This window comes from Apus apus, chromosome 15 (assembly GCF_020740795.1).
Source record: "Apus apus isolate bApuApu2 chromosome 15, bApuApu2.pri.cur, whole genome shotgun sequence".
NCBI lineage: Eukaryota > Metazoa > Chordata > Aves > Apodiformes > Apodidae > Apus > Apus apus.
Window position 1 is genome coordinate 13,439,748 of NC_067296.1, and position 27,704 is coordinate 13,467,451.

A 27,704-nucleotide genomic window follows, 5' to 3' on the forward strand; every position below is an offset into this window, starting at 1 on the left:
AGGTCCCAAGTGTCACAGGCTGTTACCAACCTCATGATGGGAGGCAGTGGGGAGAGACCCTAAACAGAGTTTGGCCAAAAGGAACGTGTCATGGTCTGAGTTTGACTCTGGGAGGGATAAAAATGAGTGAAAGACACCAAAATCAAGCCCCCTGGGCCCTGTTGATGCATTTGCAGGATGACTGCAGGATATCAATATGCAAACTACCCTGAAAGTGAACTAAATATAGAATAACAGGTAATAACAAGAAACTGGGGAGTTTTCTTGCTTTCCAGTTCACAGAGCATCCTGCTTGTGCTCAGCCTGCAATACTGATTTCCAACAGGATGATTTCCAGCACTCCTGCTTAGGGCAGGTCCCTCAATCCAGCTCTTTTGGCCACCAACCAAGTCTTGAAAAAAACCCAGCTCCCCCCAAAGAGTAATTTTGATTTGTGTTAAAGTGGGAGCTGACTTGGAAAATCTGGTGTCAGCTGTATATTAGGTATTGCATTACTGCTGGCTGCCCTTTTTTTTTTCCTTGATATGGAGGAAAATGTGCTCCCCCAGCCCTGGTGCAGAGGTAACAGGATGACTTGGAGCACAGCATTTCTGAAACGTGGTCCAAGCAAGATGTTTGCATCGATAATCCACTGGGGTCTTTCCAGACCCTAAGTGAAAACAGACAGTCTTTTAAGCCAGTTTATCAATATATTCACTGTTGTTCTTTCTAGCCATTCAGTGCACAAGCAGAGCAGCAGCCATCTGCCTTTTCGCTTTTTAAATTCTGGTTTGTGATGCTGTTTAGAGGGTTGGGTGTCTGTGGTGGCCCCAAGGCTTAATCCAAGGTGTTGAGCTAGAACTGGAGCCAAAGCCAGGAGACCAGAGCATAGCATGAACACCTTGGGAAAGGTAGGCCAGAAAGCAAGAACCCAAGCATAAGCACTGGACACAACTCTGTGTTTTTCTCATATAAACAGAGGAAGAATTTTAGCCCTGGCTTTGAATGCCCTGAAAATGAAGTGCTCTTCCCTTTCTCACCTTGTAATTTTAAATTAAACTGTAGCAAATCTGAGTAACTACTAGAATCCAGCAGGACTGGCTGGAGAGGCAATTTGGGGTGTTCACATGTAGGACAGTGACAGCCCTCTCTCCACAGGCTACCAAGTGCTCAGTGTTCTTTAAACTGAAGCATTTAAATCTTAGTAAGTATTACCTTCTGGCTTGTATATTGTGATGCTTTTAAACACTTGCTAGATTACAAAACAAAACCACAATGAGCAACAAATGTTTGCTTATTGTGCTAAATATTTGAAAGCAATGGATTTTTTTTCCTGTCTCACTGGACACTGTCAAAGGTGCCTGTGTTTCTTATAGGATGGCAATTGTGAGTTTCCTGCAGCTCACCCTGTTGCGTTGGGATGCTGATGCTGACAGTCCTCATGGATGCAGCTGAATATCTACCCTTTCATTTGTAATGAGAAATGCCACTGTCAGTCGTTCCATTCCTGGCAAGGAGGACAAAATCTTTCCTGAAAGGCTTTGGTGTGGGGCTGGGCAGCTCTCCCAGGCACTCCCTAGATTAGGGACCACATGTGGAGGTCAGGGCCACATCCCGCAGCTGGGAACTCTGCAGCACCGTCCAGCTCCAGTTCATGATTCAGTCTCTGGCCTTGCAAAACGTCCAGATGTGCTTCATTTCCTTCCACAAACGCAATGAGATTTGCCTTCGGTGCAAAGGCCGGGCCCCCAAAAACGTGTAATGGATGCGGCCGGGGCCGGAGTGACTTCATCCCTGGGAATCTGGCAGGGGGCGGGAGCCAGGACTTGTTGCTGCGCTCTAGGAACTCGGCGTGTAGTGTCCTGGGCAGAAATTTAGCGTTCAGTTAGCAAAACCACTGCAAGCTGGTTATTGCTCTTCCCAGCGGCAGGCTCCTGCTGGCGGGGCAGGCTGTCCTCGGCTGCCCGGGGAGGGGGCGGTGGGGGGATCCCTGTCCCGCTCCCCCTGCCCGCCCTGCCTCCCGCAGCCCTCCTGTCTGCTGCGGGTTGGAACCTCTCACCACGCCGAGGAGCAGACGAGGCGCCGGGGCTGCTTCTCGCACGATTTCAGAATGTAGCTGGATCCGTCGCCCCTCTCCCGGCTGGAGAAGCTCCAGGACAAGCCGTGGGGCTCCGCAGAGGTTTGTGGCTCCTTCCCTCTCGGGGCTGCCTCGGTGTGGGGCGTACGGGAGTGTTGGTGGAGCAGGGAACTTCGGGGGGTTTGTCTCATCCTCTTATGCTGAAGTAGCTTCAAGACTCACATTTGCTGCAGGTCAGGTCTAAATATTGCCAGGACTGCCTTATCAGTTCTTTTGGAGGGGAGGCTGTGAGGAGTTTGCTTGCTTGCTTGGTTTAGTTTTATTTCCTTCTCTCTTGGGGTTAATTATATTAAACCTGTGGAGGTGTCCCTGCCCGTGCAGGTGAGTTGGGGCTAGAGGATCTTTAAGGTCTCTTCCAAACCATTATGTGATTATAAAATTCTGCTGGAGAGGACAAGTGCTTGGAAGGGCTTGTTAGCAGTGGCAGTTGGATGGGTGGGTTTTTCCCACCTGGAGGTGTGGTGTGGATCTGCACCAAACTGGTGTTACCAAGCTTACCCGGGCTGTGGGGAGCTGCAAAGGCTCAGCCTAGAAGTGGAACTTTGCCACAGCTTTTTGAGACTGGTGCTGGAATAATTTGATGAGACTTTTTTTTTTTCTTCAGTAGTGGAACTGAAATACAGGAGATTTCCATGAGAAAACAGAAGGGGGTTGGTTAATGTGGGTTTTTAAATCTGTTTAGGTCTTTTAGTTAGCAAAGCTCTTGTGGTGCTTGGGACAGATTTACTGTAGCAGTTTGCTGTTTGCAGGTCACTGGTCTGCTCTGCAGGGCTGTCCCTGGCACTGTGTGTGTCCAGCCACAAATGGGACATGAGGAACATTGCTTCTGTGCAGAGTTGGTGATGCTTTCTGGGATGAGGAAGTATCCCCAGATTGTGTCTGTGGAAGGTGGTAATAATTCACAGTACCCCCAGATCCCCACTTTCAGTTGTGCTGGTTTAAACAGGTGGCAGGGATTTTTTTGTCTAGACGTTTTTTTTCCTTAATTAAAGTGACTACTTCTAAAATTTCCTGTACAAATAAGGGGATCTCTGACTGTCTTAACCTTTAAATCCCCTCTGAGCACACAGCTGGGGACAGCAAGAAGTGGATGTGTCCCCCTCACACCCATTTTCCAGGCCCTGGAAATGCCACATGCTCCATGTGTTGCTGTCTCCAAATTCCTTCCCTGGTTGAGTATCAGCAGAGAGGCATCGGGTGCTGGGGCTGCCCCACAGCTCAGCCTGTCTGGATGGTGGCACCCCCAAAGACAAAAATGGATGGGAAGGGACCATGGAGACCCAGTGGAGGCTTGGGGTCCAGCAGGACACCCATGGAGAGGGAGCTTTGGTGGTGGGGAAGAGAGATCCCCAGCAACCCTCGTGTCCTCCACCATTTCAAGCCAGTGCGTTTGTTGTTCCTGCTTTACAGGTAGGAAGGTGACAGTTGGAGAAGAAGTAAAATAGGGATGGGTTTGCCCCTGAGCTGGGGAGAAGAGATGAAGGCCCTGCTCCTTGCTTTAGTGACAAGTGGTCCCCACCCTGGGGACTTACTGGATCCAACTTGGCTTCATATTGAACTCATCTTTGCTGACACATCAAGGTGGAAGCTCCTGGCTGCACAATCCAGAGCTCTTGTCAGAGTCTGGCAACCCATGTGCCAGCAGAGCCATGGGGAAGCTGGGAGGGAATCCAGAGCAGATTGTTGGCATTGAGAAATGGCATAAATGAACTTTTGATTCAAGGAATTTTTCAGAAAGGCAGGTTTCTTGCTCCTGTTTGGGACATGTACCTCTGCAACTAGGACAAGCTTTGCTTTCCCTGAGGTGACAGTCAGATTCCTGAGACCCACCTGTAAAATATTCGCTGGTTTTTATAAACAATGACTTCATTTTTTTAGCTGGGGGTGGGGGGAATAAAAATAAAGCAAGTGTTTTCCATGGCTAAGGGCTTCAGTTACACTGCAGTTGTCTTGTATAACCTGATCTTCAATTAAAAAAAAGTACTCCCAGTCTGACTAGCGTGGTTAACAACTCCCTGTTGTAACTTGCATGTTTTCCCATTGATTCTTACAACAATTTAGAACTGTTTTAAACCCCAAAAGATCATAGCTGGATCACTCACGTGTGTATTTATTTTTCTTTGAAACAGCTAAAAAGCTGATGTAGTTGAAGGGAAACAGGCATTTGCCAGGAGCCTCTAAATACCTGTCCATCAAAATGAACAGAAGTGAGGAGGAAAATTGTGCTCGAGCTGGTTCTGCCAAAAGCAATAAAGGCTGAAATGTGGAGCACACAAGTGGCAGATGCCAGTGGTGCATTGCAAGAGGCCAACTGCAAATGCTTAAAACCTGGTATATGGAGGGGGAGACACCGTTTCCGTCAGGGTGGTTGTAGGCTGACCTGACATTTCTGACCCAAGCTGAATAAAACTGAAATCCAGGTCAGCAGAGGTAAGTGAAGGTGCTGGAGGTCTGTGAGCTGCAGGCTGTCCTGAGCTTTGGCAAGACTGTGGAGATCACTGCAACTCCAACTGATTCTCTGCTGCCATCGAGTCTGTGACTGCATCTGTTTCCAGTCTTGTTCAGGTGAACAAGTCAAAACAAGACAGTCCCAACAAGTCTTTGATGTAACTTCTCAGGAACTCCACCGCAAAATAAGAAATAAACCCCTTGTTTCTGAATTGTTGGCTTATAAACTCCCCCAGCTCTGTGCTACCCCTCCTGCTGCATAACTGTGACTGCCAGGTCATTAACCCTGAGGGGTGAGGAGCTTCCCTGCCAAAGGGTGCTCCTCTAAATGCTTTTCCCCTTATGATCATCGTGTACTTTGCAGAGACACAAGAAAATGCTGTGTGATTGTGTACCTGTAGTGATTCCTGATAGTCAGAATGAATTACTTCTGTATGATTTGAATCTGAAGTTGTTCTGGAATCTATGTCTGTCCAGTGGTTTGGCCAGTGTTGCTTTTTTCCATGACCAGAGCAGAACTCAGCAGGTATGGGACCACTGTTGAAATCATCCCACCAAGAGGGCAGTGGCCAACTCCAAGACCTGGAGGAGTACTAAGGCAAGGTCTACTCCCCATCAGGTTTGTAAACACAATTTAGTACTGGTCCAAGGCACTCAACAGCTGTATTAGAGAGACCAAGAATGTAGAACAATCTACAGGAATTGCAGGGAAATTAATATGTGCTTCTCCATCCACCAACTTTCTATCCATCCAGCTTTCACTGCTATTAATGGTGCACAGAGCTGTAGATCTCGGCTTGTGGTCTCTTAACTGAGATCTGCAGAAAAACCTGAGCATTGTCATGATGAAATGTAACTTTTAATTCTACTTCCTGGTGTTTGCCTTCCTGTAGGTCCTGGTCACCATGCTCATTCACACTTGTTTCTTCTTTGCCTACCTGCCTGCGATGAGTTATGTCTGGGGACGAGTGGGCCAAGGTAAGGAGTCTACCTACAATTCCATGTAGTCTGGATGTATTTTGGATTAGCCCAGCCCTTTCTATTAGAATTGGCACCTCATTCAAGGAAGATCCCCAGACACAGGCAGGATTTAAGGGGTTGCTGTTTTCTGATGTCTGTTGGTGAAGCTCCAAACAGCCCTGTCCCACACAAGAGGAGTAATAGGAGTTCAGGAGACCCCTGTGGGGAGAATATCTCCATCCCTCCCTACCCTGCAGAGCCTGTCCTCATCCCTGGCAGCAGTTCAGTGTGCTGCTGCCTAGCATGAGGGATGCATTTCAGCCTGTATGAGCAAGGGACACCTTATGTGCTTATGTGATCTGCAAGTGGAGTCTGAGAAACAGGAACAGAGAGTGGTGTGTCCTCTGGTGGTCACTGCAGCTGTCCTGTGCTCTGAAACTGGTGCTTTAGATGCATATGGTGGTGCAACATCTGGAGGAGAAAGCACTTGAGGTGCTGTTCCTCCTGTATCATACAGTGCTTCCACAGTACCACCAATGATCCGAAAATACCTTCAGCACCTCACTAAGTGCTTTCTGATGATGAGGATCCACCTTTATAATACGTTTAAAGCTTCTGTGGAAGTGGTTCAGCACAAAGCTTTCTGGAGTGGTGATGGCATTTCAAACTTTGGACCGACAGCTCTACAGGTTGTGTCTTCCTGATCAGTCTCTGCAGTTAAGTTTGGGCTTGAGTCCCCATCAGCCAGGAAGCAAGGTTACAGCATCAAGCAGTGCACATCCAGAACAGGGCAGGGAAACAGTGGAGCTTTCATGGCCCTGGGTTCATTTGCATCTGGCACATAATGGGGCTTTAGAGGATGCTGTCCTTTCTGATCCGGCTGGAGACATTCTTGTCTTTTTAGCTTGTGAGTTCCTAGAGTGATGGCTGAGGAGCTGGACCACTGTTGGCCAAGAGAAGACAGCTCCATGTTTGATCTATGAATTCCCCTCATTGTTCCATGATCTTTTACCATTTCTCTTAGGCAGGATTCTGGGAATTGGTTTGGCTCCTTACCCCTCTTCCCCATGTTTTCTTTCTGCCCCTTCAGATTTGCCTGGGGTGAGATGTGAATCTGAGCTTTGTTTCCCCAAAATAACTATCTGCTTGTTGGGCAGCCTGCAGGATGTCTATGCAAGGAAAGGTTGAGGCACAGATGTTGGGCTGAGGCAAGCAAGGCCACACTGCCAGTTCTCATGGCTTTCCTGGGCTGTGACTTCATGGTCAAGATGTCAGGAGATGTCTGGACATCACAAAGATTTAGGGACTCGAGAAGCCCAACACACACAGTTTGTCAACACTGAGCAGGACACTCCAGGTCACCCTAAATTTTTTTTTTTTTCTTGTGAGTAATGGTAAAGGGAAAGAGGTTGGGAACAACTACAGATGAGGGTGGACATTTGAGGGCAGGCATTTATGGTGTGCAGGCAAAGGACAGGCTCACTGTCTGCAAATGAGGGCAGCCTGCTGGAAAGGAGGTGTGTGTAGTGTCAGGAGGGAGGGGAGAGAAATCTGCTGAGCTGTCATTCTACATCCAGTCAGGTGAAAAAGGTTCCTACAGTGACATTTGTATGACAGTACAGATACACTTTGCCGAGGAATCAGTGAGTCAGAGAGTGACACGTGAACTCAGATATCCAGCTGGGCTTCAAGAGATATCTGTGAAAACCAGTGACTACAAGGGAATGTGCTGTCTCTTCTTTTTACCTCCTTGTCTGGTATGATATTTTTTTCCTCAGAATTTGTGATTTATGTTGCTTCAAACTGATACAGCTGGTGCCCAAGAGTTATCATCCTGACAGGAGCTGTTCTTTACACTTTATCAGGTTTTCTTTCTCTCTCTCTTTTTTTTTTCTTTCTTTTTTTTTTTCTTTTTTTTTCCTTTTTTCTTTTTTTTTTCCCTTAACTCAGCTGGTCCTTGGAGCTGCCCCTGAAATGATCTCTCTGCAGTAATATGGGATCCATCACCTGGGCAATTTCTGTATATCTCAGCAGCCCAAGCCTATTGGAAGAGCCTGATTGAGCCCTTTTCTCTATTTCTTACCCTTCCATTCCAGATATTTGCACTAACACTCTTCCTGAAACAAAGTCCTGCATGAAAGCTCCTGGAAGAGTTCTCCAAGATGTGAGAGGTGCTGAGAAACCTCTCACTTCTGTGTCAGGCTGCCCTGTTTGCAGCAACATATACCCAGGTCTCATTCAAACACCTGAGAAACTCTCTGTGAAGGGGGGAGGCTCCAGCTTTGAGTGGCTCTGGGCAGGTCCCCTGCCACAGGGGCTGCAGGAGCTGCCGTGCAGCATCAGGGGCTGCTGAAGATTTGCATGGGATGGTGAGGGTTTCCTCTGCACCTGTTCCTGTGCCCACAGAGAAGATGATAGCTTACATAGGGTTGTGTGTGTGTCATTGCATCCGTAACAGCACAGACACATCTCCTCCTGCCAGGGTCAGGCCGGCTGAAGCTCACTGTCCTTTCAGAAGACAGGCTGCAGATGAAATGGAAGGAGACTGAAGGGAACATCAATGGCTACAAGGTTCGGGTGAAGCCCATGGCAGGTACGTGCTAACTCCTGGGGTGTCAGACCCAGCAGGGGGTTGTGTATGAGGAAGGGACTGAGCTTCACCTTTGGGCTGGTGGACAACAGGACTGAAGTGAGAGCATTAAGTAGACCTTAAGGTGAGAGACATAAGGCAGAGGGAAATTTCTGCTGGTTGTTCTGGTTTCAAGTGTTGAGTACCTACGTCAAAACTTTCCACTGGGCTGTGCATGCAGGATGGACAAGAAGCCTCCCTGGCCACCATGAGAGCAGTCCTGTCACATCATTGCAGTCCCAGTCCCTCTCTCCCTCATTTGCAGGAAGGAGACGAAATTCAACCCTCTCCATACTAGGGAAAATCTGAGCTGCAAAGTGGAGCTCTTTGGGATTCTGTGAGGGGAAAAAAAAAAGCCACAGGGAAAGATGCGTTGTCTGGTTCTTCTGAGGGAGCTCCCAGCTTCCCCCCCACCAGCAGGGACACGGGTTGGGAAGTTGTTGAAGGTGGGGGGGTCCCTGCCCCACCCGACAGCCAGCTCTCCCTACAAGACACTGAAGCTGGTGGTGTTGGAAGGAGCCAGCGTCCCGCGGGGTGGGAGGCAGCCTCGGGCTGCGCTGGCCTTGGGTTTCCAGCCGCCGCTGCTCTCCGAGGCTGCTGCCGGGCTGGGCTGCGTGCGCCAGAGCCCCTGGGATCATCCACCCGCTTTTATCTCAGCCCCCACCTGTTTCCCAAACTGGAGCAGGAGGTTTCTCATTCTTTCCCTGCCCTGCTCCTCCTCGGCTGGGAGGAAAGGGATGAGCATCCCGGGAATGCAGGGAATCCCCGCCAGCGCTGCCGGCACATGCCTGAGGCTTTCCCGCTGCCTCGCCTCCGTTTCCAGCCCTGGGCACGAGCACAGGGAGCGACAGAAACGCATCGTCTCCAGAGCTCACAGCTTGCAGACTTTGCTCGAGCAGAGGGTCCCAGGGAGGTGGTTTCCCTCCCCCGTTGTTTGGTGCAGCCGCGGCTGCTGCTCTGCAGAGCCTCCTCGCTCCTTAGCCTCACAGCCCCGGGACAGGTCCCACAGCCCCGGGACATGGCTGGAGGGGTCTGGAGGCAATGCCAGCCCCAGAAATGAGCTGTCTACCCGCAGAGAGCAACTGCAAATAGATGGGGGCTTGAAGAGGCAGCACAGCAAGGGTGGCTGGGATAAGTTAGGGGTGTCTTGACTGCCAGTGGTGGCTTTCAAAACCACCAGGTCGCTTCCTCGCTGTGTCATGTATGACTTCAAGCACAACAATTGGTTGGATATTTTCATAAGCAGTTGGTTTTTTTAAATAAATGAAATATTTACTAGCAATTGCCCAGCCTTTACCCTCTGCAGACCAGCAAGTCCTTGAGAAGCTGGTGAGCGTTGCACTCATTCTGGATGGGAACTGGTTTTCCATTTTGGACATGTACCAAGGATTAAAAAAAAAAAACAACAAACCTCCCGAAGGTTCTCAGTTCTGGATTAGGAAAAAAAGAGTGAAAAACAGAGATCTACAACATTAAAAAAATAAATAAGAGTGGACTGAGGTTCCTGGGCAGACATTCTCTGCATTTCAGTAGTGCTTTTGTTACTGTCAGCTTAAATTTAAGCTCTAGCAGTCTCTGAACTGTGGCTTCATCCCACCTCAGGGGACTCAGAGCAAGAAGTCATGCTGAAAACCAAGACTCCCAAAGCCACAGTGGGAGGGCTGAGCCCTACCAAGGAGTACACACTGCAGGTCTACGTGCTCAATGGCTCCCAGGAAGCCCTGTTTGCCAAGAGGAAATTTGTGAGTAAGTAGAGCGAGCTGCATTTTCCTATTCAGAGAGCTCCTGAGGCTCTTGGAGATGTGGCTCCTCAGAGCTCATCCTCTGGCATATGCCCTGCAGACTACGTGGCAATCACAGAGCCTGTTACTACTTTGGTTGGAAGGTTAGAAAGGGGGATGGTGAAGACCCAGGGGTTGAGGGCTGGACTGTGACTCAGAGAACTGTCTAGATTGACTCTTCCTTTTTTTTGGTCTTCCTGCAGTAGAGGAGCTCAGAAATGCATCCCAGAGTAGAAATAACCGAAGAAACTCAGGAACTGGGCCAGGAAAGAATCTCACTTTTTCAGGGAGCTTAGGAGCTGAGCACAGTGGGGTGGCAGAGGCCACCCCACCACCTTTCAACACCGTCTTGATGCAGCCAGGTGGGTGCACTGGTCATCCTGAAATGATGTTGGATTGATTTTGAGCCACAGCCTCTGCCATATTACTACGGTTGGAGCATTAAGCACAGTTGTCTCTAAAAATGCTCCCAGCCTCTCACTGCAACTCCTTCTCCATCAGGGACATGAATTCAGTGAGACAGGCTAGCCTAGCTTCATCTCTTTCAGGCATCTCAACCACAAAAGCACAGTAAGAAACCTAAAAATACGTGCCCCTCATGCCAGCCCAACTGCCTGTCCTGACAAGGCATATTCCTGGGGCTGACAAGTATTAAAATTCAGCAGATAAACTAAAATCCTTCAACTAGGAGCAGATCCTAGGAGGACAAGCTGCTCCCTAGGCACTGGGGCTGATGATGCCTGATATCTTAGGCTCTGTTCCCCAAAACTGGCTGCAGATGGTTTACAAGAAGGTGTGAGCCCTCCCCGATGGCTGAGGATTGTATATAACTGCAGAGATTCTCATGTGTCTGACAATAAGGTTTGCATGAGCAATTAACATGTTGATGGGAGAAAGATTCATCAGGGCCATTATACAGAAAGACTTGGACTAGCCCAGCATGCTTCCAAGTCACAGATTGCTGAGGTCTGAAGAGTCCACTGGGTACCAGGTGCCATGGTATGTTTTCCCTGGTTTATGTTTTATAAACATTCATTATTTTTCATCATCAGAGATAATGACAAGGACAACCTTTTGATGGAATCTGTTCCTGACGTTAATAACTCATGAGCCCACGTGCAGCCCTTCTCTTAGAAAGGCACGAATGGAGATGTCTCCTTTATCCACCTATTTGCTTAAAGCCTGTAGGACTTCTGTCCTCTCTGAGCCCCTGACACCTCTGTTAAAAATCACCCAAAGAATTGTGGGGGTTAACACAGCTGGGAACAATGGGCTTTTTCTGTTTGGAGCACAGCAAAGGACAGAGATGAAAAGAAAAAGCAGAAGGGGACTCAGCCAAAGGGCTCAGGAGAAACCACAAGAAACCAGCCCAGTGTGGAGGCCAGTGTGACAGAAGCAACACCAACCACTCCCAAATCATCCCAGAGTGCTTCTGCAGAGTGGAAGCCTCCAGGGAAAGAAAAACCCACCAAAGATTCCTTGAGGCAAGGTGAGAGGCATGTCTCACTCCTTCTTCTCCACTGTTTTCCCTAAGGCTTGTTGAATATCAACCTTCCACCCCTCTGTATGTCACCATGTCACCAGGATTTTCAAGAATCCAAGTGCTGATGGTCGTGTTTTCAAATGTTAGGTCACGCTTTGGGGAACTGTCAGGGTCACTGCAGAAGTTTGGAGTTCTGCAGAACATCACTGATTCTAAGGCAAACTGGAGCTAGGCCAAACATTCCTTCCAGGTGCCTTAATTTACGAATTTGCCACTTTTCTCTCTCTTCATGTTGTTGCCTCCCCCTGCCTCTGACACATACATGTAAGAGTTTATATTCTTCAGCAGACCACTCCAGTCATGGACCTTTCCAAGTCTTCAGAAGAGGAAGAGCACATCAATGTTATTTGCTACCCAGCCTGCTCCACTTCTTGGACTTGTTCTTTGTCATTCTTATCATACCTAACTGATCCATGATGATCCTTCAGATTTGTCAGCTGAGGCTATAGCAATGCAGAAGGTTCCCAGGGTAGTCAAAGTGGTGGGAATGGGGTTGGCGAGAGCATCCTCACTTTGTCCCTTGAGATCAGTAGGAATCCATGGCAGTGAAAAGAGAGAGGAGAGCAACCTCTTTGCAGCCCACTGAATTTTGATGGGCTCGCTTATTTCCCTCCACCAAAGATGGAAAATTGCCCATCCAAAAACATTTGGGGAAGATGCATTTGATCAGCAACATGCCCTGTCTTATCTGCTGTTAAGCTGCAGGCCTGGGGTGAGGAGACAGGCAGGGCTTGAGTATCTGACACCAACAGGTTTTTTTTGAAAGATCTGATTTAATATAAAGCCATGAAATAATTACAGCCCACAGGGGATCCCAGGATGGAATGGAATTCAGCAATCACCTGTAACTCTGGGAGACTTAGGCTAGATAAAGGGAGTAACTCTGGGCTGGGGTTGAGACTTAGTGGAGCTGACAGCTTGCAGAGAGCAGTGCTGGGGATAGACACACACCTCCTGACAGCTTTAACCCATTCTTTGCAGAAATGCAGCTGTGCACTACTGGATTCCTTGGTACTGGGATGGGTTACCTTTTAGCCACGTGGTTTTCCCATGATGCTGGGATGCATCAGGCTGGCAGATGATCTGGTCTTCCATCCAGACATGACCTTACACTGCAGGATTGTTAAAAAAAAAAGATAATCTTAAAACTGAAACAGTTTTTCCTCCTTTGCAGTTTCTTCTCTCCATATCAAACCGTATCTCCCTCAGGTTCCCAGTTTCAGTGTGACACATCTGCCATGATTGACATTGTCCTGCTTGTGGATGGATCCTGGAGCATTGGACGCAACAATTTCAAGCTCATTAAGGACTTTCTGAGCAATTTGATTTCCCCATTCAGCATTGCCCAAGACAAGATAAGAGTCGGTAGGACACTTTTCTCTTTTCAGGTGCTGGGAAGTCCATGTCCAAAGGGGGCTTTGTCTCTGTTCCTGTGGTTATGTGCTGCTCTGAGGAGGTTTTTATTCCTTTAGGAGTAGCTGTTCCCATCTGGTAGCAAGCTCTGGCCCCTAGTGGCTGTAAACAAAAGCTGCACAGTGAGTAGGAGTGATGTCTTCTGGACAGCACCAGATCAGGTGTGGATGCTGAGACACATTTGGGATTTGCTGCCTACCTCTGAGGAGGTGCTCAGCCTCCACAGCACTGCACAGGCAGATGCAGTGGCAACCCTGCCCTGGATTTCAGCTAGAAATGGCATTACTGAGAGATCCCAACACTGGCCAGGCTGTGTGTGAAGTAGGATGATGTAAATCCTTCCTACTCCTTGCAGCTGACTAGTTTAAGTCCTTATCAAATACTTCAGAGCCTCACTGCAGGATAAGTACCTGCACCTGGTGGGACCTGAGGCATCTCCTCACTGCCTGCAGGACAAAGACTGTACAGAGAAGTGGTGCTGGAAACCAGATCCACTCACCCCTCTGCCTTTCACTATTCTATCATCCTCCCATGATGAGCCTGATGCTGCCTCCCCAAAATTAACCTCTTGCAGCTTCCCTTTGCTTGCATGATGCCCACAGCTCTTGCCTTCCCCAGGACTGTCCCAGTACAGCAGCGATCCCCGCACCGAGTGGGATCTGAGCGCTTATTCCACAAGAGACCAGGTGCTGGAGGCCGTGAGGAGCCTGCGCTACAAGGGGGGCAACACCTTTACAGGTAACTCCCTTTCAGAAGGTCTCTGCTAAATGATCTGTGGGGAAAGCTGTTCCCGTAGGATGACATCCTCCATGGGGACAGAGGAGGCAGAGCAAAGGGTGAATGAGGAGGGTTCTCTGCAAGGCTGTAGCCCACCATCCACTTCTTCTCCTCCCCAGGTCTGGCACTGACCCACGTCCTGGAGCAGAATCTGAAACCAGCTGCTGGTGCCCGACTGGAGGCTGAGAAGTTGGTAATCCTCCTGACTGATGGAAAATCCCAGGATGATGCCAACCTGGCTGCCCAGACCTTGAAAAACCTGGGCATAGAGATATTTGCCATTGGTAAGATCACAGCCATCGGCAGGACAAAGCCAACCTACTTTTGATCTTCTTCACGCTGGAAGTTATGTTCCCTCAACTTTGTTAGAAGCATCCTGAGGCTTAATACTAAGGTAGTTGGCAGGAGCTCACTATGTTGTGGCTAAGATGAAAATGAACCCATTTAATCAGCACAGGCAGTGAGTGTGTTCAAAGGGTGTTTTGTTTGTTTAGAAAATACATTCATTCACACCTCCCATCTAAAGACCTTTGTGAGCCTCAGAGACCTGTGTCATAAAACCCATAATCTCAGCTGTGGAATTAGGCACAAGAACATCGTACTGGGGAGGCCAGGAAATCTCCTTTATAATTACTGCCTCGCACAACTTTCCATTTCTCTGAATAACAACTTTATCTCCTCTTCACTATCTGGCAGCAATAATGAGGCACAAAAGGGCCTTGAGCAGCTCTGTCCTTGATGACTACATGAGTCTCCTAGAGGCTAATACATGAGCAATACAGTTATGTAGAAAACTCTCCTGAAATTACAATCCCCCAGACTTGAAGTGCTAATTTATATCTGGAACACAAAAGCAAGGGCTTATTGCATAGGGTCATGCAGCTATGTGGCTGGCACTGGGATTCCTTTCATGGACAGAGTGGAGCTGCAGCTAAACTGCCCTCCTAAGCTATCAAAATAGCATTGTTAAGCATTCCTAATACAGTATAATAGTGGTAGTGCCTAATCATAGGTGATAGCCTGAATCATAAATGTTTTGCTTAGTATGTTAGACCTTCTGAGCCTACAGAGCTGAAAGCCCTTCCCAGGCTGGGCTGAGGCTGTTGCTGCAGGAAACTCGAGGCCACTCTCAAGCACCACCAACTCACTGGAATGACTGGGAGGCTCTGCTTGGAGAGCAGAACAATGGTGAATCCATCCTGCCCCTGCACAAGCAAGACAGAAGCAGGAGGCAGAAGCTGCTCCTCTCTGGGGACAGTTCTCAGTCTCTTTGCTCTGGTTGCAGGGGTGAAGAACGCGGACGAGGCAGAGCTGAAGCAGGTGGCCTCCGAGCCGCTGGAGCTCACGGTCTACAATGTGCTGGATTTCCCACTGCTGAGCTCGCTGGTTGCCAGGCTCACCCAGGTCCTCTGCACTAGGATCAAAGAGAAGAGCAACAAGGAAATTGCAGGTGAAGTGCAACCTCTTCAGTGAGGGCTGAGCTTCCTTCTGCTCACCATCCACCTCCCTTGCCATCGCAACTGACCCCTTTTCACACCTTTGCCTCCATGAGCTCCACCATCTTGTCAGCACTCTCTAACTCTTCTCCTCCAGTGTTGATCTCCTTTCTCAGCCCTCTTGTTGCCTGCAATGGTCCTGCCATGTCAATATGTTGGTGTGTTTGTGATTATTGTCTTCTGTAAGCCTCTCTGGGTTCAGTCCTTCCACTCTCACTTCACTGCAGACTCTGTGTTACCTGTAGATGTTTCCATTCAGATGCTCTTGGTTTAGATATCTTCTTTTGGCTTGTGAACCAATGCAGACAACAGCCATTTCTACCAGGGCTTTGGATAACTCTTGGTGGAAATAATCATCTAATGACAGTAACTCCCAGTGTTGGGAAAAGGGAACTTCTTTTCCCTCTCCTGTTATCATACAGTGTGATAAATGTGTTGTCACCATCTCCTTTTTAGGGTGTCTCCTAACCTGGAGGAATAAAAAAAAGCAAAAAGGCTAATTTAATAATAAATTAGAGAACATGTATGGAGAAAATGCAGAGGTAGGAGGAGGAGATGATAAAACATCTGAACACATTGTTTTCCTCATATTTTACTTTAAGTGTTGGATCTCCAAGGCATTTTCAAGTTAAAACCAAACAGCCTATTTTTTTTTTCCTTTGCTGGAGAGCAGCTTGTACAATGAACAAGACAGCAAAAAAACCACTCCAGAAGTTACCTTAGATCCTCAGGAGAAATTTTGTGTACATACTTGCATCTCTCCCTGCTCTAAGATTGGCCTAATGAGAATGGAAAGTCTGATTTTCATGTATATTTTATTTCAGTGCTCTGGAGATTCATATAAATAAATTGATTTATCATTATTAATTTGTACTTGTTTGATATAATTAGCCATTTTTCAAAGGTGCAGATTAGGCTAAAGAAAGATGGGTTGTCCAAAAAAGGAACCAAAATATCTTCTGCATGCTCATTTTGACACATTCTCCTGATTGAGGAAAGCTGGGTCATCTTTTGGTGAGAGCCAAAAATTCAGACTTGTGTTTAAAAAATATTCCCAACAGCAAAACAGACAGCCTGCTCTCTATGGAATATTTATATTCTCTGTATGCCTGGTTTTTAAATATTTATTTCAGAGCTGTTTGGAACAGTTTCTGTAGGGAAGGAGACTAACTTGATTTGAAAAATGTCACTCATTTATGAGCTAGGAAGTACATTTGGCATGAGAATTCTGGATATAAGAAAGTAACTGTGGTTTTATTTCCTAGGCAGCACTTTGAAAGACATCCCTGAGAGCACGAGACTCCAGATGAGCCCAACTGACCTGAAAATATCAGCTGTGACCTCCAAGAGCATGCACCTGGCCTGGAGTCCTCCTCTGAAACCACCAAAGAAATATCGGATTGTGTATTATCCATCTAAGGGTGGTAGCACCAAAGAGGTAAGAGGCTTTTCTCCAAGCATGAGAGGCTGCAGCACCTTCCAGAGGGTGGCAGGGAATTTAAGTAGACTTGAGCAGACAAAGAGATGAAAGGAGAGGTGCAGTTCTTGTGGGACATCAGCTAAAGCCAGGGAAGACACTAAATGCACACTGAGTTTAAGTGGGATCAGTTGGTAGGATGACAAGATAGAAGAGGACATAAGATAAATAGCATCTTGCTAGAAATACTGCAAGCTGTGCTGGGGCTGACTTTTCTCTTCTGCAGTGCTATCCCTCCCTAAAGCATCTGTTCTGACTCAGAGGACATGCAGGAGCTGTCCAAGGTCGCTCATCTGGGGTGGATGTGACTCAGATAAGCAAATCCAAATTGTTGATGGCTTTCCATTGATTTCACTGGGATTGCTGCCTCAGAGGACAGGAATGTTTGCTGCCTCTTACCTCTCTATTCTGGGGTGATGCCAGCTGGCACAGAATTCAGAGGGCAACTGGACTTCATGTTTCTGATCACAGATCTGCCACGGAAAAGCCACACTTGCTAGGGAAGGCCACTTCAGCCATTCTTTTGCTAAAGAGCAGCTAGCACCTCCCTGTCTTGACAGCCCTGCTTTGTGCTTTCAGGTGGTCTTAGATGGAGCCATCTCCTCTTTGCAGCTTTCTAACCTGACCTCGCACACCGAGTACCTGGTGTTGGTGTTTCCTGTTTATGACACAGTTGTTGGGGACGGGCTGAGAGGCATCACCTCCACATGTAGGTTGTGAGTAGAGAGAATGATGTTGATGCATGGTTATGACAGGTGAACAAAGCTCTTACTTTGTGCTCTTCTCAGACTGGAGCCTGGCATTTTATTTTTCTCCCTCCCTCAAGTTCAGTCTGTCTACAGCTATCTCCATCCATGGAGATGTTCAGAATTTGACCAAACAGGACCCTGAGCAGCCTACTCTGATTTGGCCCTGCTTTGAGCAGCATGCTGCACCAGAAACCTCCTCCAAGGGTCCCTTTCTCCTACCTCATTCTGCAAAGGAGTCCACCACCCCAGAAATATCATGCAGCTTCTTGCCACTGTTTTTACCCTGGGCTCCAAATGAATTAAACCTCTTACCTGTAAAGTGGCAGCTCCACTGCATTAGATGAGGGGTGGATGCCCACCAGCTGGCAGTAGCTGCTGCAAAGCCAGGTCTGCTCTGGCTTTTGAGCTGTCACAGGCCTCATGCACTGAAGATGTCTTTCTGCTTTCTTTGCCTTTCAGTGCCTCTGTCTTCTCCTCGCTCCCTGCGTGTCTCTGAGCTGAGCCACAACAGCATCAGGCTGAGCTGGGAGGCAGCCCAGGGAGCCACGCAGTACCTGGTGCTCTGCTCTGCAGCTCCTGATGGAGAAGAGGACTATACTACAGAGGTAGAGTTCATGACAGTAATGATAATATCTCTTTTTTTTTTCATGTCTGGGCTGAGTTTAGTTCCATCCAATCCTTGGGAATGGATATCATGTGTTTACAAAAGAAATAAAAAAGTCTCAACATTGTTGCAGCAACATCTTCCATGGAAGATTTTTTTTTAAATTGTGTATATCAAAGTGATTTATAACTGTGAGGTTTTCACATGGGAAATAAAGGCACAGAGAGAAAACTGACTGCCTTATGGGACTCTGGAAACCCAGGCACTGAATTCAGATCTCCGCAGCCCCAAGTGTAATTGTTGCATCCTTGAGGCTGTACATAAATGTCTTTGCTGTGTTCATCTTAAAATGTTTTCACTGATCTCTCAACACAGGCCTACAGCACTGTGTGAGAGGAAAACAATGTTCAGGGAATGAAAAATCCTTACAAACATCAGAGATCCCTTTGCCATGTGTGCATTCTAATGAGTTATTTGGAAAAAATGTAGGCTGAGGATATGAATTAAAACAAACAACAAAAGCCTGGGACAACTTCAGGCCATTTCCTCTTGTCCTGTCGCTTGCTGCTTGGGAGAAGAGACCGACTCCCACCTCACTACAACCTCCTTTCAGGTAGTTGTAGATGGCAAGAAGGTCTCCCCTGAGCCTCCTTGTCTCCAGACTAAGCAACCCTAGTTCCCTCAGTTGCTCCTTGTAAGACTTGTGCTCATGCTTGGTGTCCCTTGGGAAGAGAGACAGAGCACTGACCACTGTAGATCACTGACCCAAGTGGTGAAATGCCAAAGTGGAGAAGTCACCTTAACTGTAATCAAAGGGACCTTGACCTGTGTCTCTGGAAGGTCTTGCTCTGTTGATGGCATTGATGGGCACTCCAGAACTGAAAGTTACCCCAGAATATCTTTCTGTTGACAGGTGAAGGTGGCCCAGCCTGAGGTCCTGCTGGATGGGCTGTCCCCCAGCACAGAGTACTCTGTGGCAGTGTATGCCATGTATGGGGAAGATGCAAGTGACCCAGCCAGCATCCAAGAAACCACCTGTAAGTGCTGCTGCTGCTTACTGACTTGTTATTAAACACTTCAGGCAAGAGAGACATGTTAAATGAGGTGCTTCCCATATTGTGCATGTGGCTTGTAAACATTCTGCTTCTTCCCTGCCTGTTCTTAAGCGAATAATGGTCCCTGAGGGGATCTCTAATTACATGGTGAATTGTGAAAAAGGAGAGATTTTTTTCCTTTGGTAAGAGAATTCCTGAAAGAACAGTTCCCTGAGGTCCTTGTTTAGGCAGAAAAAGGGAATTATTTGGCTGTTTCTTGACCTAAAGCCCGGGTGGAATTTCATGGCATCCCAGAGGCATATGTGGTAAAGGGAATGTTTTCCCATGTGGTGAATGAGCTGCTTAGCTGAAGGTGGGGTCATCTAACTCGTGTTGCAGTGGCCTTGAGTCCCCCCAGGTACCTGAGCTTCTCCGAGCTCAGCCACGCGTCGGTGCGTGTCAGCTGGGAGGCTGCGTCTCCGGCCGCCAGAGCTCATCGCCTCGCCTACGTGTCTGGCAGAGGGGGCAACGCTGGGGAGGTGAGTCCTCCAGGGCTTGGTGGAAGGAGAAGGAGCTTGGGAGGTCAGGTACTGCCCCACTCACCTTCAGCTGCATGCTTGAGGGAGGGCTTAACTGCTGGCGGTTTTTTAACTCTGAAATGGGCCCTTTGGGTGCAGGTGCCACCCGCGTGCTGAGCCCTCTGCAGCTGTCCCCGTGCTCCTCTCCAAATGCTCATACGACTCCCCCGCTGCAGGTGGAGGTTCCTGGCACTGCAACATCCACTGTCCTGAGACCTTTGTCCTCCCTCACCCAATACTTCATCAGCGTCCGATCTACATATGAAGAAGGGGACTCCTTTCCAATTACTGGCAACGTTACCACCTGTAAGTAGGGGAAGGAAACGCTTTGGTGACAAAACTGGCTTGTGTGTGTCTGAACCGGGATGTTTTAAAGACCAGTTCCAGCAGCTCATGGCCAAAAGCCTTGTATAAATCCCAGATGACCTTTTTTTCTGTGTGAGTGGAACATGTCCAACCGTAATGTTTAAAATGAGGCAGAAGGAATAAAGAAAGGAAGTAAATTAAGAAAAAACATGATGTATAACTAACCCTTGTGTCCTTGAGAGCCCTCCTAGTCTTCTCCCCTTTACAATAATGACATGTCCTCTCCACAAATGAGATAATCCTCCTTAATTAGGGTTTTAAAAATAATTTACCTCTCTCTGTCCTGATGGCTGTTGTCATATGGGTCTGAACAAGTGAAAGACAGGCAGGTCTCAGATATCTGACTGGTTGATGTTTTGCTCCCCGACCATCTGCTCCCCACCTTGGCTCTGATGAGGTGCCTGCTTTCCAGCCCCTTTCCCTTCTGCATCCCTCAGTGAAGGTCCCCCCACCTCGTGCACTGAAGGTGACCGAGCTCTCTGGGAACAGCGTCCGACTGCAGTGGGAAGCTGTGGCTCCCTCTGATGTGGTTGTCTACCAGATCAAATGGAGCACGGTCAGTGGAGAGAAGCCTCAGGAGGTAAGGACCCATGCACAGCTCAGGGGAGGTTGGGTTGGCTTTGTGCCTGCTTGATGGCTCTGAAATCACCTTCCAGAGTGGTATAGGGAGGTGCAAAAATCTTAAACAGTTTAGCTTTCAGCCAAAGGACCCTGTAGAATAAGTCAGGGTCTGTCCTGGTTCTGATTCTGTTCAATGGAGCTGTCACCTTGAGTGCTGGAAGAGGGAGGGAGAGCAGGACAGCAGGGTTAGAGCTCCATAGGCTCTGGAAAGATTGCAGAAGTGTTCTGGAGAATCTCAAGGATGAAATTCAATAGTGACAAGCAAAAAGTATTAAGCTTAGGCAGGAATAATTAACTACATACAGGTATACAGGATGTAGAAGAAATAGCTAAGAAGCAATTTGGTAGAAAAAGATCTGGGGTTGCTGAGAATCACCAGCCCACAATGTCAAGTTGCTGTGGGAAAGACAAAGATAATACTCAAATATCTATAGATAGAGATATTTCCTCAAGGCAGGTGAAGCAACTCTTACTTTCCTCAGTGCTAGTAAGCACTGACTGCTTGTTGGGATACTGCTCTTCAAGAAGGATGAGGCCCAACTGAGAAGTACACAGAGGACAATGACCAGAGACAGAGATGGTTCAGGAAGGACAGGGTTGGAACAGGTGCCATCTTCCATCTCAAGCCTTTAATTTCAGAGTGCAAGCTGTGGCTGAAGTGGTGAAATACACAAATGTCTCATATGATGTTTCACATTTGGGCTTGAATAAGGGATTACTGGGGCTTCTGTCCCCAGCACATCTGAGAGCTGGACTCTGAGCAAAGAGACTTCATGCTCAGGGCAGGATGGCTACCTGGTGTCAGAGCACTGCATTGGGATACTGGAATAGCTGGTAAATGTAACTGGGCAGCAATACATGGACATTTACTCTGGATTGATCAGGGCTAGAGTTTTGCTTTTCTTAGATGTGTGCAACCCACAGCAGTAGACTTTGTCCCCAAAGACCAGTGCTAACTCATTTGTGCTTGTGGGCAATCTGTGAGACAGATACTTGGATGGCATGAGCTAGTTTGGGGATGCCAGGGAGCTTGACTGACTCCTGTCTTCCTCTGCTGCAGCTCTCCCTCGCTGGAAACGTGGCAACTGCTGTCCTGCCAGGATTGCAGAAGAACACTGACTATAAAATATCCATCTGGGCCTATTACAAAGATGGTGCTCGAAGTGACACAGTTTCTGTCCAGCACAGGACCAGTAAGTGATGGGTGCTTGGTATCCACAGCCTAAGATAATGCCTCAGAAGCCATCACAGACCAGCAGCTCAGGTCTGGTCATCTCCAGCTCTGAAAACCCAAACCTGAATGTCTGAAAGTGACAGGAGATAATTAGGATCCATCTGAAAGTGTTCTGAAATTGTCCTGAGGAAAACAGGCTGGGCAAACCCCAGCAGGCTGGTGCACCTTGCAGGCCTCTGACAGCCCTGCCATGTGTTTCATGTAGAATTCGTTGCTTTCCCCCCTGCAGGGTGTATTGATGCAAATAAATTGGCTTTCCAGAAGATGTTCAGCTGAACATGTGACTGTGCTGCCTAATGGATGTTTCCTGTTAGTAAAGCACTGTCTGCTGCAAAGGGTGAGGATTTCCTCAGCTGCATCACTGCTGAGCTGTGCTCCATCTGAGGGCACTTACAAAGATGAGAGAGGATCCTGCAGGCAGACTCCTCCTGGAAGCATTATCTAAATCTTGCACAAGCAGGATATGAGGTTAAAAAGTGGCACTCCCAGAGGTCCTCTTAATTAATATTGCCTGTGTAATGGCTTTGTTGGCAGCAAATGCAATACAATTCACTCAACTACAGCAGCCCTCTTCTCCTCCATCTCTCAGCTCTCAACCGCCTTTGCAGAATGAACTCATCTAGGCCAGTGTTGAGCTGATGAAGTTCAGAGTAAATGGCAATCTTGGAATAAGAAGGTCAGGATTTATTAATAATGAATAATAACAACATTTGTTTATATAAACCTCAGGCAAGTACCTAGAAGCTGCATACTGACAGGAAAAAAATAACTGAAAGCTTCCTGCAGGTGTATAATGCTCAAGGACTATGCTAAATGATAAAGGATAAAGTTTGGGGCTGTTCAGAGGCTTTGGAAAACAAATGGCTGCCTTTTAAGGCACGAATTACAAAATGCCAGAGGAGCCTCCTCAGCCCCTCACAAATGGTGTGGATGGTCCCCTTCTAGGCATACTTGAACAAGCTGGTCCTTGCTGGCATTGGCACCCTGGTGGGATGTGGAAAGCAATTGGACTTCTGCTTGTCAGCTGCTGTCTGTGCTTGGGAACAAGGATGCCTGAGGGGTGTCAGGCTTTGCCTGAAGGAGTTTGGATGGCAACTGCTGCTGAAGCTGGGCTGCCTTTAAACTGAAGTGGATTACAAAATGCTCATGTGCCCCATTCCTCTAGCTAAGCTCTGCCGGCAGCATCTCCAGCCTGGGGCAAATAGATCTTCAAGTTCTTTATCCAGCTCCTCAGTGAGCTCTTCCTACCTGAGCATGCATTGCAAATGAAAGGGTTTGAAACGTGGGGAAGCAGCTTCAGCCCATGGCAGTAAGGGAAAAAACATGACCTGTATAATCATTGCAGATCAGTATTTTGGTGGAGCAGACTCCAGGTTTTACTCTTATTTGAAAATGTGCCTATGATGATGGTTAGACCCAAGAGAAAGAAGCTTGGGATTCCTCCTTGGAGGAACAGAGGTTCAAGATGAAATCAAAGGCACAGCTGGTGTCCTCAGTGTCAGAGACGCTTCCTTCCTCCTGGGCACCTTCAGGAGGTGACTCTTTCCCTGCCGGTCACACCCGTGCCATCACATTCTGCCTGGCCTGGGGACTTTCCAGAATAAACCCAGCTCAGAAGACTTTCCCTAACTTTCCCTTTGTTCACTTAAACAAAGTCTCCACTTAGCTCAGCTGCAGGAAACAGGCAATGCAGCCAGCAAGGCTGCAGAGACACAGCAGCACTAATAATAGTGCTGTTGAAGTCACTTTACCTCCCACACTTGTTTTCTTCTCTTTACCTTGCGGTGATGCACAGCAACAGCCTCCAGTCTGATTCAGCTGCCAGCAAACTTGGTGCAGCTGCCAGCAAACTTGGTGCAGCTTCAGGGAAAGTAAGCTCGTTTTAGATAGAAAAAGGAAGGAGGATCAATGAAGATGCAAATGATCTTCCTTCAGCCTGTGCTCTAAGGTCACCCTACACTTTGCTGGATGGGCAGAAGAGCCTTACAGGTAAAACTGCAGAATAGGAATTTCATAGCCCGGGTGTGTGTCCTTGACTGTCTTTAGGGCTAACACATGATTTTTAGCCTCTTCTGAATAAATAGCTTCCTTTTCTGTGCCCAAGACTTCTGTGCCTTCACACTAGCAGGGGACCAAGGCCAAACATGCATTTATGCAGAGCAAGACACTGTTTAGAAACAAGATTCAGGAGTAGGTGACCCCACACACTCAGGCCCCTTGTCTGAACAGTGGAAGAATCATAGACTGGTTTGGGTTGGAAGGGACCTTAAAGATCATTTAGTTCCAATCCCTGCATGGGCAGGGACACCTCCCACCAGACCAGGTTGCTCCAAGCCCTGTCCAGCCTGGCCTTGAGCATTTCCAGGTAGTCTCTTACTGACAGCAGGATCCCAGGGAAAGAAATGCATTTAGATAGTTAAAAATCACTCCAATTTTCTAGCTGATCACTGCTCAGCCTGTTACCTACTGGGATACATCCAGACATCCCAGTGCAGGACTGGAAAAGGGAGAGCAGCTCAACGCTCCCCTCCTGGAGGCTGTGGGTGCTGGTGTGAGAACTGACAGAAAAAACTGTTGTGTGCTGGCTGCTCTGGGGGTTTTTAGGATAATTTTAAAACAGAAAGAAAAATCTGGAAGATACTGGAAATTGGATTAGCTTTGAAGTGTGATTCAGGTCTAACCAGCAATCAAGATATTTGTCCAGTGTGTCTCCAGATCTTTGATGAAATTCAGTTCTTGTTTGGGTATTTATGAAGGTATTTGGCTGTGACATATAAAAGGATCTCTTGTGCTTACAGGACTTTTCACTTCTTCCAATATTTTTTCCAGGTCCTAGGACTTAAATTGTTGAATGCTTGGGCTGTACTGTGTTGTACTCAGGCAATCCTCATCCTTCCAGGATCTGCTTTCCCTCTTCCCTGGTCCCCACGGTGACTCCTTCTGCTCCAAGCACTGGTTAACAGCACAGCAGAGCACTGAAGGGTTTGGAAATGGGCTTGGAAGCAAGTGCTGCTGGCTCTGTTTATCCACATAATTACCTGTCTTTTATGTCTTCCACCTTTAATCCCTTTCACAGATTCCTGGAGCCCACCCACCAACCTCTTCATTGACTCTGAGACTCCCACCAGCCTCCAGGTCCACTGGACCCCCCCAGAGGGCCGAGTGCAACACTACAAGATCATCTACAACCCTGTTTCTGATGCTGCTGCTCAGCAAACAGTAAGTCTCCAGCTCCTCCATAGGTGACAGGTACTGGACCAGAGGGACTTGGGGACAATTTTGTGCCCAGGGGGACTCTTCTCATTCCAGTAGGTTTTGGACAACTGGTTTGCAGAAGTACAAAACCAAATCTCTTTCTGTGACTTGCTGTGTTTTGCTTTGTGAAGAGGACCACCAGGCTTCTTTGTGATTAAGATACTTGTGCCCATCAAAGCTGCTGGAATGGCAGCTTTCTCCCCTCCTTGAACTGGGGTGGGGAATTCTCAGAGGCAGAGGGGTAGGGGATAAACCCCTCAGATTTGGGAAAGTTAAACATTAACCTTGTAAAACTGAGATTTTCTACTCAAATCCAGGCTGGTAACCATGTTATAAGGCACTTCTGACCCATTTGCATGGGGAATACTGGGGTCTTTACCCAGGTAAATACTGTTTCCTGGACAGAGCTTGTCTGATGGCAACCCATAGCCAGGCTTCCTTGCCTTGCTCTGGCCATTGCCTGGACTAACCAGAGGTGCTGCTCTGAGCCTGCTTGTCCCAGAACTCATCACTAGACCCCTTCCATGTAGCTCTGGGGTGTAAGGGCTATAATGGGCAGCCTGCCCAAATGCTGGGTTCTTTTTCCACCCTGCTGTAGATCATGGCTTCTGGCAAAAGCAGCGGTGTGACCCTGCAGTCACTGCTCCCTGACCGAGCCTACAAGGTGACAGTTTCTGCCATCCACTACACAGGAGAGAGTGAGAGCACATCCACCACGGGACGGACGGGTGAGTGTAACAGTCAGCACCTGCATGAGCCCCGTAACCCCCCAGCCATCAGCCTGGAGGCAATCCTTGGCTGGGCAGAAATGTCCTCCTTGCACAGGGTCACTCAGCCGGGCAGACAACTAGCCTTGGCAAGGGAAAATCCTGCCCCAGCTGCTGCAATCCTGGGCATTATTGGCAATTCCAGGATGGGCTCACATGTGCTTTGCTTTCTCTTTCAGCTCCTGTGTTGTCTAAGTTCCCTTCAACAAGAGGATTCATTCCACCTAAAACAGAGGGTAAGTCATTTCCTACTAAGCCTTGTTGTTGTTGTTTTGTTCAATAACAAATCACCCAGGGTGGGCTCTGCAGGGCCAGCAGCAGTGGGTATGGCCTTTCTTGGCAGATGCCTCTGGGGACTGCCCAAGGACACACAGCTTCTTAAAATCTGACTCACTTGGTAACGGGGCTGCTAGTATTTTTAGAAGATTTCTGCACAACTTGACCAAAATGGAGCAAAGGGAATGATGACATGATGTTTTAAATTGAAGTTCCCCTTAAAGTCTCTTATTAAATTTAATGAACATATGTTCTCATAGCTGATGTAAAACAAACAATAAAAAGGATTAGAGGGAAATGTTGAATTAATGGGGTTGTAAAAGGTTGTTAAGAAGTAAATATTAGAATGCAGATATTGTGGCAGTAAAGCCTTTTCCTGGCTACCTGAAAGGATTCCAAAGAAAACCTCAGTTTTAAAATGTATTGAGGAAACCATGAGGAAGAATTAAACAGATTAAATGGGAACATTTTAATTTGTATCCAACAGATAATATATCACAGGTGTTCAGACCACAGAGGAAAAGTCCTGTGAACTTTCAAGCAGAAAACAATTGTCCTATAAGGTTGATGAGCCACCTTCTAGAAATTAGTACAGTTGTTTGGCTTGGCTAAAATATTGATATGGATCTGAATTCCTGAGAGAAACGGTCCGATGTTACGGGGGTGACTGTTTATTGTACAGTGAGTAACTGCATTTGGCTGGGACTTTGGGAGAAAAACAGAAACCAAAGAGAGCAACAAGACAGCAGGAATCCTAGGCTGGAAAGGCTAGGACAAATCTTCAAAGCAGACGTGCAAACTGCCAGTGTGAGGATCCTTACCCTGACTGATACACTTTAACTAAGCTGAGCATTGCTAGATCAAAGATCTGTGAGCAATCCAAGTGCCATCAGCCCTGGCAGGAGGCAAGGAAAGTCAGATACGTGGTAAACGGGCAAGTTCATAGCCTGTTTATAGCACTTTGGAGGGAAACACGTTTGGTTGTTTTGGTTTTTATTGCTTCATCATGCTTCAATTCTGAGCAATGTTTTGCATTTGGAAGGTTGGTTTCTGTGAGGGGAAGGGAAAGAGCAGGGCATAGTTTGTTGACATAAGTCAGATCATCCAGGATGCAGGACATTGTTCCACAACTCAGGGGCTGGTCAAGCTCAAAGAGATGGTTTTGAGCCTCAAGTTTCAGTAACTGATTTCTTAACTGATTTCCACAGATCCCTTCAGTAGTTTTATACCCAATTCTACAGAAATTATGGTATTTATGTATAAAACTAAGCATTTGGTTGAATAATGGAGGTCACAGCAATTTGTAAGTCTGTGTTTGAACTCCTAGTTTCAGCAGTTCCATGGTCATCAAGGCCAAGGTTTCGGTGCCCTTTCTTTCATCTGTGTCTGGATCATAAAGAGTGGTCTCCTAAAGACTTAGGAATCTCAGCTGCCTTGGAGAGGATACTTCATCCCTTTTCCATTTTTTTACACATTTTACAAAAGTTTGTGTGGATAATAGGAAGCCTTGCTTTTGTGGGGAGGTATGAAATGGCCTTGATGCAGGAATAGCAATAGCAAGGCTGTAAAGAAGCTTCAGT

General features: G+C 47.6%; 1 protein-coding gene across 1 annotated transcript in view; it reads left to right on the plus strand.

Annotated features, from left to right (window-relative positions):
- The first annotated feature begins 2,037 nt into the window (after positions 1-2,037).
- Positions 2,038-27,704, plus strand: part of COL20A1 (collagen type XX alpha 1 chain) — a 44,992-nt gene continuing 19,325 nt past the window's right edge. The window contains exons 1-21 of the mRNA XM_051632959.1: positions 2,038-2,158; positions 5,458-5,542; positions 8,007-8,117; positions 9,756-9,899; positions 10,138-10,296; positions 11,229-11,423; positions 12,687-12,842; positions 13,509-13,628; positions 13,787-13,951; positions 14,953-15,117; positions 16,429-16,601; positions 17,220-17,349; positions 17,849-17,994; positions 18,907-19,030; positions 19,427-19,566; positions 19,782-19,911; positions 20,409-20,551; positions 21,653-21,785; positions 24,903-25,045; positions 25,680-25,809; positions 26,028-26,084. Coding sequence (XP_051488919.1) covers positions 5,470-5,542; positions 8,007-8,117; positions 9,756-9,899; positions 10,138-10,296; positions 11,229-11,423; positions 12,687-12,842; positions 13,509-13,628; positions 13,787-13,951; positions 14,953-15,117; positions 16,429-16,601; positions 17,220-17,349; positions 17,849-17,994; positions 18,907-19,030; positions 19,427-19,566; positions 19,782-19,911; positions 20,409-20,551; positions 21,653-21,785; positions 24,903-25,045; positions 25,680-25,809; positions 26,028-26,084 — 2,737 coding nt within the window. The 5' untranslated portion in view covers positions 2,038-2,158; positions 5,458-5,469. The remainder of the gene's footprint in view (positions 2,159-5,457; positions 5,543-8,006; positions 8,118-9,755; positions 9,900-10,137; positions 10,297-11,228; positions 11,424-12,686; positions 12,843-13,508; positions 13,629-13,786; positions 13,952-14,952; positions 15,118-16,428; positions 16,602-17,219; positions 17,350-17,848; positions 17,995-18,906; positions 19,031-19,426; positions 19,567-19,781; positions 19,912-20,408; positions 20,552-21,652; positions 21,786-24,902; positions 25,046-25,679; positions 25,810-26,027; positions 26,085-27,704) is intronic.